Source organism: Kryptolebias marmoratus, linkage group LG20 (genome assembly GCF_001649575.2).
Source record: "Kryptolebias marmoratus isolate JLee-2015 linkage group LG20, ASM164957v2, whole genome shotgun sequence".
NCBI lineage: Eukaryota > Metazoa > Chordata > Actinopteri > Cyprinodontiformes > Rivulidae > Kryptolebias > Kryptolebias marmoratus.
Window position 1 is genome coordinate 20,685,604 of NC_051449.1, and position 18,452 is coordinate 20,704,055.

Genomic DNA, 18,452 nt, shown 5'->3' on the forward strand with positions numbered 1-18,452 from the left:
GCCTCCACTTTCATCTATTGAAGTGCCCCAAAGGTTGTCTGTAAAAACAATTCAAAACACGCAGAAAGTAGCAAACAATTTTTAAACAATGATTCTGATAATCGCAAGCTACTATTTTTACTCCAGCTCTGTACTGCTCCTTCAGTTTTTTCCACTATTATTGCAACAACACGCCTCTCAAGAGATTTATACACCTTTGGCTGTTACACATACGATTGCCTCCTCAGACTACAGCGATTTCAGCTGTTTTAGCCGCTGCCATCGAGAGGCGGGTGATAATGTTTTCACTCGTGTCTGTGCGTAGGTGTTTGTTTGTCTGTTTAGCGAAATATCTCATGAACCACTGGGCAGATTTTAATAAAACTCTCAGAAAGTAAACAATGGATGTACCTCTACAACTGATTAGGTTTTGGAGTCAACCCTAATTAGGATGGCTGCCACAGAAAAGCAACCTCAGAAAACACACAAATGGCTCCAACTCAGTAAACTGTTCAGAGATTTGGGTTGAAATTTGTTGTGGAAGTAGCTGAGAGTTATCCCCACACATACTCCAAGTGCTAATAGAAAGTGCGAGATTGTGCGGTATTGTGTGAGATTGCGGGAAATGTTATTTTCCTGGCTTGACTAAAATGGCTACAAGTATGTAATTTCTCAATACAAAATGATCTTAGTTTAAAACTAAGTGAAATACATTCTTTAAAAGACAACATTTAATTTAGTTTTGTAATTTTTTCATAATTTTGATTCTAAAAGTAAAATCAATTAGATATTTTCATCTTCCTTCTCGTCTTGTGAAATCCTCGGTGCTCAAACCAAAATTTGAAGCGAAAAGTTGAAACTTTTACAAACTAATTCACAGATGAGGTTTAAATCCCTAAATTAAAATTTGCTCTTCAAGTCAGAACCACTCAGACTGATTCCTTTTTGCATTTTCTCCGCATCCAACGCTCCCCCCACAGAGTTACACTGGACCGCTTCCAACAGCACGGCACGACATTTTCACACCCAGATGCCGAATATTTGCTTGTTTAAAAAATTTAGAAACACAGCAGATGCTCACTCGCAGACCCAAGGAATTAACCCCTTGCTGGGATTTGGTCCAGATCTTCCTCGCAACATTTCCCCCCACAGTCAAATTTAACTCAGTTCAAGCTTTTTTTTTTTTTTTTAAAAAAAAGGTTTTGGCTTGAAGTACTTCCAGCTCCCAAACTTTCTTTGAACTTTTTAAACTGAGAACATAAAAATGGGAAAGGCCAGGTGGTAAAAACTGAACTGTAAAGGATGATGATACCACAAGGGGGACTAGATTAGCCAATACTCGTGTTATGTTTGATAACTCAATAAAAGACTTACAGCCTGGAGACGAGGCTGTGTCTGAAAACTGGCAGCAACACTGAAAAATCAATGTTTAAGCTCAAAGGCTGCCTGTTGGAAGTGGTGCTAAAACTTGTAATGAAGTCAACGCCTTGAGCACAGTTTGAAGCTTCGCCAATCGATTCCGCGCCACATAAACTGACTTTGGCGTGCTTTTTCAGCGCGGTGCGTCATACAGTAATGTACATAACTGAGAGCAGCAGGGGCTGAAGTGTGCTCAGCATCTTATCTCACAATCAAAACCGCATCAGCCGCCTCGTTCACATTCATTCTGAATGACAGCATCAGGGAAAATCGTGTCTGCCTTTAATCTCAGGAGAAACACGTCTGGTGCATCTTGATGATCTTTTTTAAAAAAATTTTTTTATTTCTGAGAGCTGGCTCAGATGCTAGCCTAATCAAAGCAGCACCACGATGCCAGCCTGTGTCACCAACGTCAACAACCCTGAAGGGATTAAAGTTGATTTCCCTTTTGGCTGGTGTCAACCCCTCAGAGGATCTCTGCTCGTTGCGGTGCTGGGTCCCTCGTTGCTGATACCTGCTGTTGTTTGATGCTGGGCATGTCTCTGCAGCTACCCGCTCATCCATCACTGTAACTGTGAATGGCGTGTTGGGACACAGAGGAACAGAAGAAGGCTACTCCAGACCCTCCCTTCCCTCACTATGTACTTAGTAATCTGTGCCGACGTTGTTCCCTGAATGGAGAATGGGGACCTTGTGTCCTGAGCTTCCAGATGGGCAAAAACAACTCAGCACACAACGCTCGGATTCTCAAGTGGGATAGAGGGTAAAAAGTGGAGGAAAAAAAAAAAATCAGATACTTAGAGTATTTTTATTGAACGCCAGTGTTCTGTGTAAAAGATATTTTGAAATATATCTTCTCCAAAGCCCAGTAGTAATTTAGAATTTACTGTACTTTTGTAACAATTTAAACTTACAACACACCACCGATTCAATGTAGAAACTGTAAAAGAAGAGACCAAGATCAAGAGAAATGTTGAAGCTGCTGCCAGTGGCTCATTGGGGTCACCATGGTAACCACACATCTACCTCTTATTAAGACAGACAGAAGCACAGAGTGAAAAGTAAGCCTCAGCCACTGTGCAAAAACTATTGTATTGTTTGTATTGAAAAAAAATTCTTGAAACAGAAGGTGCAGAAGTGTCAAGTGATTACATGTCAGATTTTAAGTGTCTACAGCAGTTTATGTAGGAGATATGACAAGTTAAAAAGATGCTTCACTTGCAGTTTTGAAGAAAAACTTTGGATTTAGTGAAAGTCAATGAGAGTTTGGATGTGTACACTCTGTACTCTGAGGGATTTGAGCAAAAACGCCCTACAGCAGTGAGAGACACACTGAGTAAAAAGAGACAGACTCCTATGTTTTGATGGATAAACTGTATGAGGTGTAAAGTCTGTGGGCGTATAAAAAGTCTGATTGCAAAAAGTTTAGACAACTCAAAGGTAAAAGTGTAAGACATCATCACACTCTAAGTTTGAACATTCTGTTCTAAAATCATCAAAATCCTAAATTACAATTGTGAAAATTCATAAAAAATATCAAACTGCCAGTTCGGTCACGTAATGTCTAGGTTTTTGTGACCCATTAAAACTTTGAATTACGTTTCTGCAATGAAGTATGTCTGAGCTGTAGAGCTGCACAAACTGCTGGGTTTTCTCGTGTTTCATTAAAATCTTGTTGTGTATGTGTAATTCTTTTAAGGGTATTTTTTTGCAATTGTTGCCTACACCGTGTGATGTACTGCTATGAAAAGTCATAGCACAATGTTTCCAGTCAAGCTGTTGCTTTGTACGTTTTTTTTCTGCTGCCGAAGGAGTAGTAAATCAAAAGTCATGATGGTAATGAAAGAATACCAGCTGAATAGTAATAAAGGTGCTTTAATGCTGATGCATTGGCACCTTTAATTACTAAGAACGTTTAGTGTAAAAGTAAATTCATAAAATTACACAGAAATAATAAAAACACATTAAATTTAATTGTACATTGTGTATGTACAGCACACTCTTGAACAACATATCAACCACATTACACAATAAGGTCCAGCTAACCAACAAATCAAGCCTGTCTGTGGCAGAAGGGAAATTATAAAGCATCACATTAACCACACAGTTTGGTGGCCTCATACTCTGTGTGGTTTGGATGTTTGGCACTGAAAGCTTGCAGGGCAGTGAGTATCCTGGTCACGTCTGCGCTGGACAGTTTGAGTCTGTGGCGGAGCAGACAGGCGAACAGATCCACGTGCGGAGCCCCTGGAGGCGAGAGGCGGTTCACCCTGTAGCGCAGCTCCACCAGCTGCAGCAGGGCCGAGTCCTGAGATCCCTGAGTGTACGGGTAGTCTATCTGCAGAATCAGGTCCTGGATCGCTTCAGGGTCAAAGTGCACGCTGTACCCAAACAGCTGCATGCTGTTTACTTTCATGTAGCCGATGTTGTTGGGCGGCTCCGTGTCCTCCGAAGGCTCACGGTACAGAGTCACGTTCCTGGTACTTCCTGACATTCCTGAAGAGTCCCTGATGTGACTCCTCAGGTAGAAATGAATTGTCTCAAAAAAGGTTTTCCACCTGTTTCCCAGAGTCAACGTCCAGTTGTAGCAGTCCAGGGGGATATCCAGCTTGGTCTGCTCCCAGTCAGGATATCCGTGCTGACCGATGGGCATGGTCCAGCTCTCGGAATGGCTGCCACCAAAAGGGTTGACAAACAACGACAGCGTCGGCTCTAGAGTGCTGTTTTTGCTGATGCAAAACTGCAAAGTGAGTCCAAGGAGCATGTGAACCCGGTTGGATTTGACCCGGTTACTTTTAAGAGTGAGCAACATTCTCTTCCTCCAGGAGGGATCAAACCAGGTGTTGACACGCACGTCGTTGCTCACAAACACAGCATGGAGAGTGATACGTGGGTCTCGCCGCTGCAGCAGGAAGCGCAGCTCTAGATCCTGCAGATCTCTGTCACTTTCCATTCCAAGGTAAGGATCTGTTGGGTCGGGCACAGCGGGCCGGCAGGCTCCCTGAATCAGAGTAAAGCCCGGGTTACAGCTGGAGCATCGAGTCTTGTTCTCTGCAGAGCAGGAGGCACAGCGAGGACCATCCCCCACGGAGCAGGGGACGAGACCCTGGCAGGGCGGGTGATCGTAGGGGCAGGAGCAGCTGCGACTCTTGTCACTGTAAACACCGACCTGCTTGTTCTCTCTGCAGTACAACATGGAGAGAGCGTGGCTCAACCAGAAGTTTAGAGACCTGAGGGAAAGACAACACCATGTTCAGAGACACTACACTGCTTCGCTGAGTCTATAAAAGAAAAACACTATTTGCTGCGTTTGTTTGTTTCATGCTTTGAGATTTTCACAAATTTAAAAAGATTAATTTTTTTTAAATATAAAGCAACATAACAGAGTCAAACCCAAAGCCAGGTTGTGCCCCTGTTGTGATTTGGATCATACACAATCACAACAACACATTTCATTGCATTTTTTCCCCGATATTCCATTTTAGGCTCTTTTCAGACATCAGAAAGATAAGGCAGCAGAGCATGAATCTGCTAAAAAAACAACAACATATAATTATTCACATACTGATCACATTAGTATAATTACACATTAAGAGTGTAATGATACTTGTATTTATGAACAGTCACAGTACAGGCATCAGGGACGGGGACATGCAGTCAAATAATGAAATTGAGGAATACAATAGTCACAGGCAATAATAACTTTAGTATGTTGCTTTAAATACCAGGACAGAGAAGGAGTAGTGGAAGATACTACCTAAATCACTCTACACCAAAGCAAAGTCTGATGAGCTGCTTGTTTGAATTAAATCAGCTGTGTGGAGAAGTTTTGCATTACCATTTATTGTAGCAGTGGAGCGTGGAAAAGGAATGTATGGGAAGCCCAAAGGATCATAATTTGCATAATTTGAAACATTTTCTTGCATTTTGTAAAGCTGTTAAATACAGTATGTCACCAGCCGTTCATCACTCACATATGTCAGCCTATGTCGGCTTCACATGCAGAGCAACCTCAGTTCATTTCTGATAAATCCTTTAGTTAGGGTTGGCTTGGGTTTTCTTGAGCCATCCTTTAGTTCTGCTGCTACAGGCTTAGACTGTTGGAAGACAAACTGACCACATTTCCTCACTCCGCTGCTGTCTTAACTCTTTGTACTCTCCATGTTTGTATGTGCATTCAACATTTGATTTTCTTAGTTTTCTTTTGATAGAAACTGCACATGGCCCAGTCATTCTGTGTCCTATTCCTGTCCTCTCAAACCCCAGCCAGTGGAGGCAGTTGGCTGCTCATCCTGGTTCTGCTGGAGGTTTCTTCCTGTTCAAAATGCTGCTCAGGATGGGGCTTCCACCAAAGAAAAATTTGACGAAATCTGCTGGATTCCTTAAATAGATAACATATTTACAAATTGGCACTATGTAATGTACTGTATGTGAATGTATTGTAATTGGATAGAAATTGCTATAATTGGATTTAAATCTGTATTTATGATTTGGACCTATTTATTTGTTGTTATGTAACGGCATGAGGAATTTTATGGCACACTGGTGTATGTATATATATATATATATATATATATATATATATATATATATATATATATATATAGAGAGAGAGAGAGAGAGATACACAAGTTTTAAAGTTTATCAAACTTTTTGATTGACACATGGCCTGGAGAACACTGTTTACAGTTCTAATTGAATGAAAAAGACAGTACATTTATTTTCTTATTTTTTAATTACTACTTGAGAAATTTCATTAACAGCTAAAAAAGTTAATTACCCGATGGGAAATTTAATTAGCAGCTGGAAAATCCTATGTTGCTGTACATGATCTGCTACTTCAGAACCTCCTTACAAAAATCAGATTTTTCTGGTCCTGTTTTTGAGAGGGTTATTGTCTGTTTAAAATGAGACCAAAAAACCAAAGAGCTTGGCATTTGTCTCTTCCTGTTGTAATAAACTTGTACTGACTGTTACCCCAATACCAAAGCAAGTGCCAAACTGTGACTTATGTGTACTTTTACACCTCTACTATACTGCAAATGTGACCAGTATGATAAACATGAAAATCACGATTCACATTTTACAAGTCAAAGGAGCTGATTACAGAGGTGCTGTTAGAGGCAGATCATGCATTTGAGTAGCACGCTGATGGATTGTGTTATTTAGCTAATTTCCCTTCCAAAAATAGCTTTCAGTATTGAGCGTTGATAAGAGAGCCATCAATCTGGCTGAAACGGAGCATCCAGGTGGGAGTGCGACTGAAATAACAGCACCAACACTTTAGGAACAGATAAGAAAAGCTCATCTCTGTTAGCAGCAGACTGAACTTCAAGACGTGTTTTCATAAAATAAACGAAACAGTAAATGAGAAATGGATGCTGAGTTTATAGGAATTCAGTGGAAACCTGGAGATGGTAAAAAGGCCAGATATGATCCACTTTGTCTTATGGATGGAACAGAAGCAGCTCTGCTCCTCTCAGCACTTTTTTCCTCTCTCCACGGCTACTTTTCCTCAAGTGCCTTTTAATAAGCGTCGTCTTGCTCTGCTGCTTTCTCTTTCGCTTTGCTGCATAAATCATCCTCATAATTATAGGTTTTGGGGAGCACCTTGGGTTAACATGCATATTCCTCCATGTTGTTGCGGTCCTGCGTCTTACCTCGGCCTCGGCAGGATAATCTTCGGCTGCTTTCGGCACCTCTTGCTAAGACTGAAGAGCTTGTTAGTTGCACGGCGAGCTTTGGTGAAAAGCTGCGTGCTGCTGGTCTCCAGCTGCCTGTAGCGCTGGAGCAAGCCTGCATCCGCCCTCCACAAGTGCTCCACGACAGATGTGTTCACAGCATAATGGGCTGGCAGTTTCCCAACGAAGCTTTGGAACTCCTCTGGTATGAAGGAGAAAATGAAAGAATCAAGTCTGCCCGAGGCTACAAGCTGAAGGATTATAACAACATCCACAAAACTCTGTTCTTCTTTGTTTACCCAAGAAAATTAAACACCAAAAGAGCCTAAATAATGTTAGCAATGTGTAAAGAAAAGATGTTTACGTATTTTAATTTTCTTTGTGTGGGGCTTTGCTGATCTAGTCAGAAAATAAACTCATCTTTCATTTTTTATTCTGGAAAAGCATACCGTGTATTCACTGTTTGAGTGTCTTCAGAGCAGCCAGCCTCTGATTAAACATGATTAACACTGAACTGCACGTATTGCATGTTGTCAATGGTATTAAAGCAGAGCAGGTTGCCATGATTGCAGTAATTACTCCTGTCAAACTAAGGGAAATATGAGCATGTTTAAAAAGTTTAATCAATTTTCTAAAGTCAGGGACAAATAATTGGCATACAGTGTTGTACGTGACAGCAGAACAATTTTAAATGCATATGATGGTCATCAAGAAGTGGGGTTCTGTGGAAAAAGTTATGAATTGATGGGTTAATAATGGCTAGTTGAAGGAGACCCACTGTCAGTAGTTGCTGCTGTCTTAAAAAAAGCGTCAATATTCCTAATTTCACAAAAGTTTATGCACATGCTAATTTAATTTTTTACATCCTTGTCAGTTTCACATTACTCTGTTAGTTTGGCAAAAATCTTTAAAAACTTGCCTCAATTCACCCCCAGAATGCTACAGCTAGCTGCTACAGCAGCTGGTTGTGCTTGCAAATAATCACAGATATATATGTAAATTATTATGTATAAATATAACATAGAAAATCATTGTAATGCAAAATTGAAGTGTAAAGGTACACACGAAGTTTCACTGTTCTAAAATTTTCGTGACTGTAGCAAAACTGAACAAAACTACACCAATTCACTTTGGTCTCATTTACATTTTTTCATTCAGACGAGCCATAAGCTCATCAGTTATATCAGAAATAAACTCCAAATTGAGGTTATTTAAAGAGCTATCTACAACAGGTAAGAAATTATTTGTTCATAACTTTTACACAGAACTCCGCTTCAAAATGTCTGCAATATTCCTCTAAGACTGATGCACACAATTTATTAAAATGTGCTTTTTCGTGAAAGCCTTTCCTGAAAAGCAAAAGTTTTTTATTAACTTTTCTTTGTTGTTGTTTAGGCTTACTCGTTCAACGTTTATCATCTTACTAAACTGCACATGAATAATTGAAGAAACATGTTATAGAAAAATTAATTAATTACTAAGACAAGTTTTATTTCCTGACAAACACGGGGACAGAAGGTGTGTATCCCCTTCCAGAAATTCCACTTTTGTCTCATCAGTCCACAGAGTATTGCCCCAGAAGTCAAGGTGATTATGTTTTGCAAATGTAAGACATATCTTTGTGCTTTTCTTGCTCAGCAGGGGGTTGATCTTGGAACTCTCCCATGGAGGCCATTTTTGCCTTTTGTGTCTTTTGTTAAATCATGAACTCTGACCATAACTGAGGTGAGTGAGGACTTCAAGAATTTAGATGTTGTCCTAAGTTATTTTGGGACCTCCTGGATGAGTCGTTGATACGCTCTTGAAGTAATTTTGGTCCTGGGATAGTTCACCGCTGTTCCATGGTTTCTGTATTTGCAGTTAATGGCTCTGTTTAGGTAATTTCCTGATTCTAATGATCTGGGAGAAATCAGGCCAGGGTGTGCAAGTGCATCTGAACTTTCTAAACAATATCACAACCAAAAGGCGCAATAACTTTTTTTCCCCGTAGGTTTGAACAGCTATTTGTTTTACGAATAAACAAAATCATTTGATTCCTGCATTTTGAATTTACTGAGGTTGTCTTTGTCTGATTTCAAAATTTCTTTGCTGATCTGAAGCAGCTCAGTGCGACGAAAAACCGAAAACGGAAGAAATCTGGAAAGAGGTGAATACTTTTTTTCACACTTCTGTAAATATAACCTTGTCATGTTTTCTGATCAGATTTTTCGACATTGATGGCGCTTTTTGTCAAGAAAAAATGTGTAGTTGTAGTCATTTACTGAAGATTTAAAATATTCTATGGTTTTAAGTTTTACTTACTTGAAAATAATAAAGCAAATAAATAGCATTATCGCAATTATGTGGAAAAATTTGTTTCTTCTCTAGAAACAAAAAAAACCCAACCACACCAATCAATAAGTTCCACCATCTCACTGTGTTTAAGTACCCGTACGATAGTGGGTTTATACCTTTTTTTTTTATAGAAAACAGTTAACATTTAATGTCTATATTTTATTTCTGTGACTTTTCATACTTATTTAGTTCAAAAAGGCTTTTTAAAACATAATGTACATCCTCCAAAAACATCTTAAAGGCATCTAAACAATTATTTGACGCAATAACCAAGAGGTCAATATATTCGAGCGTCTAACAGCGGTGATGGTTTGTCAGCAAAGAATGCATTAGGACTAAAAAAAGATTTGTTTTACCTCTCCATTAAGTGCTAAATTGATTTGTTTTTTAGAAAAAAAAACAACCTGTTCTGAGGAAGAATTTAAAAGCCAATGTTCCATCTGTGTTTTTCTTCTTCTTCTTCTCTTCTGAAAGCACTATTCGAGCTGACATTTTCAAGTTCCATTCGGAAGGGCCACAATTAATTTCTTACTCACCGGATTCCTCAAACTCCTGGTTGGTCAGCCTTAAGGCGTCTCTGATGTGCAGCAGGCTGTTTTCCAGAGTGTCCAGGTCGGAGTGAGGACAGTTACACTGTGGGAAGTCCGGTCCGCACTCACACCAGCAGTCATTGTTCCGGCAGACAAACTGGCCCTCAGATTTACAGCCAATGTAGTCGAGTGCTGCTTGAATGAAGCGGCTCTGCAAATAGCCTGGAAGGATTACCTGCAGCCCTGTGGTGCAGCAAAGATAGAAATTACAGAAAAAATGTTGTAATGTGCTCCACTCTGAAACATGTCAAAAAATAAACTGGTGGTATTTTGCCTTCATCTTATAATAATAGACCAAAGCAATAAAATAAATAGACTTTACCACTTCAGATATGTTTCGAATCGCAAAAGACAACTTGATTTTTGTGAGATAATTGTTGCCAACATTTTTCTTCACATAAACTCAGTTCAATTCAATTTATTTGTATAGTTCCAGATATTTTCTGCTCAGTCGACCCTGTTCTAACAAAAAACGGTGAAACACTCATGCCACTAGGTGGCAAAAAGGTCAATAATAACAACATATCAGAATACAGCAAAAGAACATTAGCTTGGCTACAGATTCTCCAAAAACTTGAATTCTGATCTATTTTGTTTAGGATTTTCTTCTTCACAGTTTCTTGTCAGGACATGAAGAAAGTTTAATGATGAGAGGATCAGGATAAAATGAGACAAATGTAAACAAAGTGATAAAAACAGCTCTGCGGTTGTTTTTTAGTTTAGGAGGAGCAAAGTGGATAGTGGGCATGTGTGGAAGAAGCTGATATGTTTTCACTCCTAAGAAGCTCTATTTTCTAGTTCAAACAGAGGCATCAAAAGTAGAAAGAAATCTCCACTTTGGAAAGAATTAAAAAAAACAAAATCTTTGTTTGTGTTTGTGGGGTTTTTGTGTAACCAAAAACTCTGTTTCTGTTTGAATGGCAAACAGAGCAGAAAATCTCAGTTTTTAAAATGATCTGGAGCAGCATGAACAAGGTCTTGGTTTGCTCTTAAAGTGCTCCCCAGAAAAGGATAATATACTGTTTGAGTCAGCACATCACCGGTACTTTTATTTTTTGAAAGCAAGATGAAAAGATCAGAAAGATGAAAGATGTATGTCTTCAGTATTAAAGAAAAGTCTGCTGTGGGGGGAGATGTTGAAATTTACAGGCTGAGATGCTGTTGGCTTGGGTCAATAAAAAAAAAAACAGTCCAACGTGGCCTTTAAACCAAGAGCTTTTGACATTTTGGGAAATAAGCTCTTCAGTTTCTTGCAGAGTTCAGGATTATTATGAACGCAACGCTGTAAAAACACAAAATGACTTCATGCAAACCAGATCACACTGAAGGCTTCATGAAACACTTGAACATAAACTAGAAGTTGATCTGAGTTTACAGCACAAAGCAACATCTGACACAAAAATAACCATTTGATCACTGTTTTAAAAAATACATCTTTTTTAAGGATGAAAGTGAATTTTTGATGCTCTGACATGAGCAACACACATCCGACAAGGTCAATGTCACCCACTGCTTTAGTTTGTAATTTGTCTGCACTTATCTGTGATGGATGCTTTGTGCAGTAAAGAAGAGGTAATTAGAAGAAAAGATTGATAACAGTCGTGTATCTGTAGGTGAAATGTAGCAGCAGCTATTTTAGCTGGGTCATAGTGAAAGAGCAAACCACCCACCACCACCTCTAATATCACTAATTGCCATTTATAATCCTGCTGATGGAAGCTGTGAAAACAGCAAAAAGTAAAAATGACTAATTACAAGATATTAGTTGGTGTAAATTGTCAGTCATCCAAGACATGGCAATCATAAGAGTTTATTAGAAGGCAACTAGAATTTATTTTGCCCAGAACTGCTGTCACCATGTGGCTGTCATGGTTGACACGCCACTTTAATGTTGAATGAAAGGCGAGGCCAACACCTGCGGAGTGGCAGATGGGAGTTGGTGGTCCCAATTTTTTGTTTTAAAAAAGGGGGCAAAAGACTACTATTGAGGAATTACAGTGCTCAATCTCCTGGGGTAAGTTCACTCTATGGGGCTGGAAGGGAACAATGACTGACTGTGACAACTGTGCTCTGAAGGAGCATCGTGGGTTTTGTTCAGCTTGGCGAATAGTGGACTAAATCTTCACCCTTGGAGAGTTGCTATCTAGTCCACGTGTAGATCTGGAGAACGCTTACGACTGTGTTCCCCTGGCATTCTGTGACGGCTATCTGGAAAAGCCAGAGCTTTGTCCAGATACTTCATGTAAAATTGTTTCTGGTGTGAGTCGGACTCTCAGTGGTGTCCTCTGTCTCCAACCCTGTTTGTGATGTTCATGAACAGGATTCCAAAGGACAGCTGTGAATAGAGTGTCTGGTTTGAAAAACTGAAGGTCTCATCTCTGCTTTTGGCAGATGATGTGGTTCTAATGGTATTTTCAAGCCATAACTGTCAATGTGAAATGAAATAGCTAGCAACTGAGTGGGAAGTGGCCATTGCCTCCAAGTCTGAGGCAATGATTCTCAACCGGAAAAAGGTGGAATGCTCCCTCTGGGCTGGAGATGAAATTGTGTCTCAGACAAAAAAGTTTATGTGCTGTATCTAGGAGTTTTGTTCACAAGTGATGGCAGGGTGGAGCAAGAGACAGACCAACAAATTAAGGGTCTTATCCCTATTTATAAGGGTGTTACTCTGGTATGTTATGGTAAAGAAGGAGCTGAGCTGAAAGAAAATGTAGGACATGTAGGACATGTAGGACATGTAGGGGACATGCCGGGAGCGTGCAGGAGCAGCAACCGAAGCGAAAATTTGCGCTAATGCTTCACATTTGCCCACAAAGATTTCACCAAAGGACCGCGCAAAACAGTTTCCTCCCCAGCTGCAGGAGAGTGGGGGAAAGCTGTTTTGCACGTCCTGCAGTGTAATCATGGAACATAAACGCATCGACAAACACTTTGTGTCTGCAAAACATGTGAGGAGAGCTGCAGACGAGGGACGATCCAGAAATGCTCATGAATGTCAGTTCAGAAGCTATCAAAGTTCTCAAATAAAGCACCTTTTGAGAATGTCAATGTTTGTTGGTAATTAGCTTACAAAACTAGTAAGTATTTTTGGTTTATATATTAAAAGTTATGGTTTTTTATTGATTTTAGTAAAAAAAAAAATCACATCTTTTCATCGCAACTTTTAGGAAAATGCCCCGCGAAATCAGGCATTTTAGCCTACAACAATCACAAAAAAGTGCCCGCGAAATCCTGGAGGGACTGTCTATTTATGTTAACCTTGTGTTGGATTTACCTTGCAGTTGAACTTTGTTTTCAGGACTGTGCACTAAAACAGAGCTGACTGTGTCCAGATTGTCGTAGTTGCTGCACCCAAGAGGCCCTGTTCTCGTTTCAGTCACCTGAAAGAAAATTGACAGAACACAGACGTTTGAGTACTTTGGGTTTTTTTTGTTTGTTTTAGTTTATTTCAGTTGCTAGGAGAGCTTTGTTTATGCATTTATTCTACTTTTGCATTTTCTTTAATAAAGGTCAAAAGAACATAAAAGCTCACTGGAGACATTTTTTTTTTGCCTCAGAAGAAGTTGCAGTGGAATAAATTTCTGAAGATATAAAAAGAAAAACTTTAAGAAGTTTTCTCTCTTCAGACAGAATAATCATTTGTAAAAAAAAAAAAAATCCCACCAAACTTTCTCAAGACAGTCTCTAACAGAAACTGGTCTTGACGTTAAACTCAGAAACACATAAACACATGGCTCAGTTTTTATTAGCATATATATATTTTTTTTGGGGGGGGGGGGTTCAGAATCTTTCGTAATTCTCTCTGAATCCTGAGTAGCTGTTAGCTGTGATTTTAATGAATTGCCATGTATTGCAGATGCTGCTTTACATCTCTCATAAAATGTCCATCTTTCTCTTCCCCCTTTTCATTCTCACTGATTTTCAATCTGCCTGAACTCTCCGGCCGCTGCAAAGAGGCAAATGAATGAAAATCAGTCTGGCTGGAAATGAATGGAATGGTATCTTTAATCCATCAAACTGATGCATAACCAGACTAACACGTTCTCATTTTAGGAGGGGCACTTGTCTTCATCAGTGGCCATTCACTTTAGCATCTACATTTGCCCCTCAGGCTGATTAATGCACGTGGTCTAATAGCCACTACAGATGATAAAATGGATGATTGGTGTTTTATAGTAGAGGATGCACAACTGCTGCTCCATTCTCCCTCTTCTGTCTCCTATTTACAGCTTGTTACAGGACAGGCGGTGTTTCTGCTGCTGTATAAATCTGAGTTTATTAATTTGCTTTGCAGTAACTCAAAGATGGCATTATAAGATTCTGATTAAAATCAATCAATCCTTTATCTTTCTGCCTACTCAGAGGTTTTTGTGAAAATGAACTGCATTAAAGAGGAGAGCAGGGAGAAACAGATTTGACAGCATTGCTGCTTGCCTGCAGTCACAGGAGGTGCAACTGCCCGGCCAATTCTGTAAATAAGCATTTGCACTTAATCTAACTGATTAAATAAGCCACCGAGAGAAAGTCCCTGAGCTGGTATTAAGGGATTTGTGAGTCTAAGTTGTCCTCAAGTGAAGTTACTGAAGTGTCAGAAAGGAAAACTTTGCTCCTTATATATGTCAACAGAGTGGAGTAATGTTTGCAATTCTGCACTTTATTATTGCCATATTTTATGTTATGACACTAAACAGAGACATATTATTCATTCTCTTTAGTTCAGATACACACAGAACCACAGAACAACAGTTGCTTAAAAATAAAATGGACAAAAAGTAAAATAGACACAAAACAAAAAAATAAACCTTCCTCCCCCCATTTATTTGGTTTAAAAAACAAACTAGCGAACCCCTACAAATCCATACAACTGTGTTAACTGTCAGCATCAGTGTATTATATATATTATATATATTAGGGTACAACAGTACATGTATTCGTACAATGACGTTTTATTTAACTGCATTTTGTTAACAGCCCAAAAGAAAATAAGCAGAGGAAGATACCAACTAAACACTCAACATCAAGCAAGGCATTAGTGGTTCTGAAAAACTCGGAGAAGTTTAAAGACCTGCCTGTTTGTTTAATTCAGCTGTGTGGAAAAGCAGATGGCTGCAGCTCAGGGAGACATGTGGTGCATATAGAGCCAGCATTTGCATTGTAGAATAATCTCTTTTATGGCAAATTAGATTTATATAGTTATTTTATATCCCTGGTATCACGCATAATTTTCTCATACTAGCATTCATTTAGCTGAAAACCTAAGCTACATTATTTTTTATTGTTACATTGGGAGATGTTATTCAGTTCTGTATTGGTTTTCATTTTGCATTAAGTCTAGGCCAAATTAACTGAAGCAAACACTCATTGTTATCTATATATATATATATATATATATATATATATATATACACACACACACACATACACAGGTAATTTCTCAATTCAAGGTAGAGACTTTCATGGAGTTTATCAAACTTTGTGTTTGTCACATGACTTGTAAATTACTGCTTGGTGTTTACAGTCAAACTGGCTGAAAAGATGGTACAATGTGACTTTTTTCAAATTTCATAGTAAATTTACCAAGTGACAAGTCCTACCTTGCTGCTTCCTTATGGGCCTTACTCATGGGCTCGACTCAGCTCCAAGTGAGCTGAGTCCAGCTGAAGATTTGACATCAGCAGACTGCAGGCCACTGATTGGCCAGAGACTGATGTCAATCCTTCACAAGAAACCAACCATTTTTAAAACCTCAAACAGCAGCACTTGTTTTTTTTAATTTACTACTTTAAAAAAAAAAAAAAAAAAAAAGGTGTAATATATCCATTAAAATGGCAAAAGGTAACCCAACACCACGGTACAAAGAGGAGGTGAGTTTCTGAGCATTTTGGCCGATCACAAAATTTAGACAAAACTAGACCAAATCGACTTTATTTACCGGCCCTCATTGGCAGAGAGCAGGTGGCTGTGATTCAGCCACAGCGTTGAAAAATGTAGCAGAGAGAGAGGAGTAATTTGTGACTTTATTTCCCTTATTTACCCACTGGTGGTAAGTTTTGGGCCGTTGCGGTATGATGACCCGCTCACATCGAGCCAACACTCAGTTAAAGGGAAAACTACTGAGACTGTGTAGAGCCGAGTTGTGCTGAGACTGGACAAGGAAAAACAACTTTAGAGCTCCCCTATTTGCAAGTGTGTTTTGTTTTCCTGTGTCTGCTTCTGGGAAAGTTATTGTCTGTTTAATAAATAGCATGTTTTATTTGATCAATGAAGTGATATGCATGTTATAAGACAGAGTCAAAGCAAAGTAAATCTCCTGATGAGGAGTTAAAAGTTTAAGGTCTTTCTTTCCCGATCTAAACAGCAGCAAGCAGTTTAGTGGCTTCCTGTTTATGATACTTAATTTACAGTTTCAGAGCGTTCTACCAAGCCTTTCAGTACGTCTGCATTTACAGTAGTTATATCAATAAATAAATACATGCGTAAAGTTTGAAATGTATCTGCCTCAGAAGCATTAATTTACAAAAACAGCATGCGTAATTAATGTAGGTGGTGCCTAATATTAATGAATGAGAGGAAATGGACCTGCACTTGGTGCTAATGCAAGAAGACAGGGTGCCAAACACCACTTTTGTATTCCTACTACTTTATTTAAGAGCACTTACTTTATTCAACCCACATTTTATGAAATATCCCTTTTTCTCCACATTGCAGAGGCAAGAATCATATGTGCAGTGCATATTTGCATCTTTTTACATATTTGAATACAGGCATGCAGAGGGAAGTGCCTGGTATTCCCTCATGCGTGCGCAGTTGCATGTCAACTGGGATGTGCAAAGGAAGTGTGCTTGAATTAATTCATACACAGAGTTTTGTACATCTGGATGTATGTGTGCGTACATCCTTTTCCCAGTTTGAGCATACACCATGTTTCAGTAGAAATTCCACACCAAGTCCTTGTACATGAGGCTCCTGGGTCTCTTCCACCTGCTCCCTACTCTCACTGCAGTTCACAGTGTCGTCTGCAAACATTATAGTCCACAGGGACTCCTGCCTGACCTCATCTGTCAGCCTGTCCATTACCACTGCAAACAAGAAGGGGCTCAGAGCTGATCCCCCACCTTAGACACATCTGTCACTCAAACCACACATCTCACCACTGTTTCACTGTCCTTGTACATGCCCTGTGCTACCTTCACATACTTCACCACACCTGACTTCCTCATACAGTTCCGCAGTTCCTCTTATGGCCCCCTACCACAAAAACACAAAGCAACTCCTTCTGACCTTCTCTATATTTCTGCATTAACTCTCTCAAAGTAAACCCCACATCTGTAGCACTCCTTCTCAGCACAAAACCAAACTTCTACCCACTGACTGTCACCTCACCTCTTAAGTATTCCTCATACCTTCATGCTATGGCCAACAACATTTAGTTCTGTGCTTTGCTAGTAAAATACAACTGTAGTAACAGAGTGATGCAACAATGATGTTTAAAATGACCACAGCTTGATCTGACATTCTCAAATCCAGCAGAAATCAGAATCAGTCATGCTAATAACAGGCATTTCTCAATAACAATAAATTCCACTTAAAGAGTTGTTTCCTCTGAAGAGTTGTATCTGTGCCACAGCTGCATCCCTGAATAACATGATCCTTCAGCAGGTTAAATCTCAGCTGCAGTGGGCAACATGAACAAGATGCTGATCAATCTTTTGTCTTGAAGACATGGGAGAAAACATTGGGCCCTTTTTACGCAAGCAACTTGCATATCTCCTGATCATTTTGACACTAAATCACTTTATTTCAAACCAACAAATCAAAAAAAAAAATCAGCTTTGTTGGTATTTATTTCAAGATCTGGCAAAAGACACTTCTCTTAGCCAAATAAAAGCTGAATCTATCACCCAAATCATTACTTAAGCAAGTATGTCAAGGACTGTGACTAGTTTGCAAACAGCATTCGCACGGGAGTCTCCAAAATGTCTTGAAATGTTTTCACCCACCAGCAAAGGTGGACTGATGTTTTTGCCTGTGTCTGTGTTTGTTTGTACTGTCTGCAAAGTATCTCATCAAGCCCTTAACAGATGTTTAATAAACATTTCAAAATGTAATTATTGAAAGTACATATCAAAAACTGATTAACTTTTAGAGTCATCCCAATTGAAGACGCACATTTAGCAAACAAAAATTAATATAGATAGCTAAGTCAATTTTACAGATATTCAGCTAAAATTTGGTGTGGTAGTAGCTGAGAGTGATCAACTGTGAGGATCTGGGTTTCTTGGTTTCGCTCTTCTGGACAGTACCTCCCGAGTTATGACAGTATGCTCCAGCCATAATAGTCCAGAGCGTTACCAACTCCAGACACACTAAGTACTCCTCGTCACAGTTTTTGCTAGCTCCATGCTAACACCTTTTGCGTTCCTCCCACTCAGCGGATAAATTTATGTGG

General features: G+C 39.4%; 1 protein-coding gene across 1 annotated transcript in view; it reads right to left on the minus strand.

Annotated features, from left to right (window-relative positions):
* Positions 1 to 3,349: 3,349 nt before the first annotated feature.
* Positions 3,350 to 18,452, minus strand: part of LOC108238250 (BMP/retinoic acid-inducible neural-specific protein 3) — a 38,689-nt gene continuing 23,586 nt past the window's right edge. The window contains exons 4-7 of the mRNA XM_017420212.3: positions 13,278 to 13,383; positions 9,950 to 10,186; positions 7,059 to 7,281; positions 3,350 to 4,628 (exon numbers count right to left, since the gene is read on the minus strand). Coding sequence (XP_017275701.1) covers positions 3,494 to 4,628; positions 7,059 to 7,281; positions 9,950 to 10,186; positions 13,278 to 13,383 — 1,701 coding nt within the window. The 3' untranslated portion in view covers positions 3,350 to 3,493. The remainder of the gene's footprint in view (positions 4,629 to 7,058; positions 7,282 to 9,949; positions 10,187 to 13,277; positions 13,384 to 18,452) is intronic.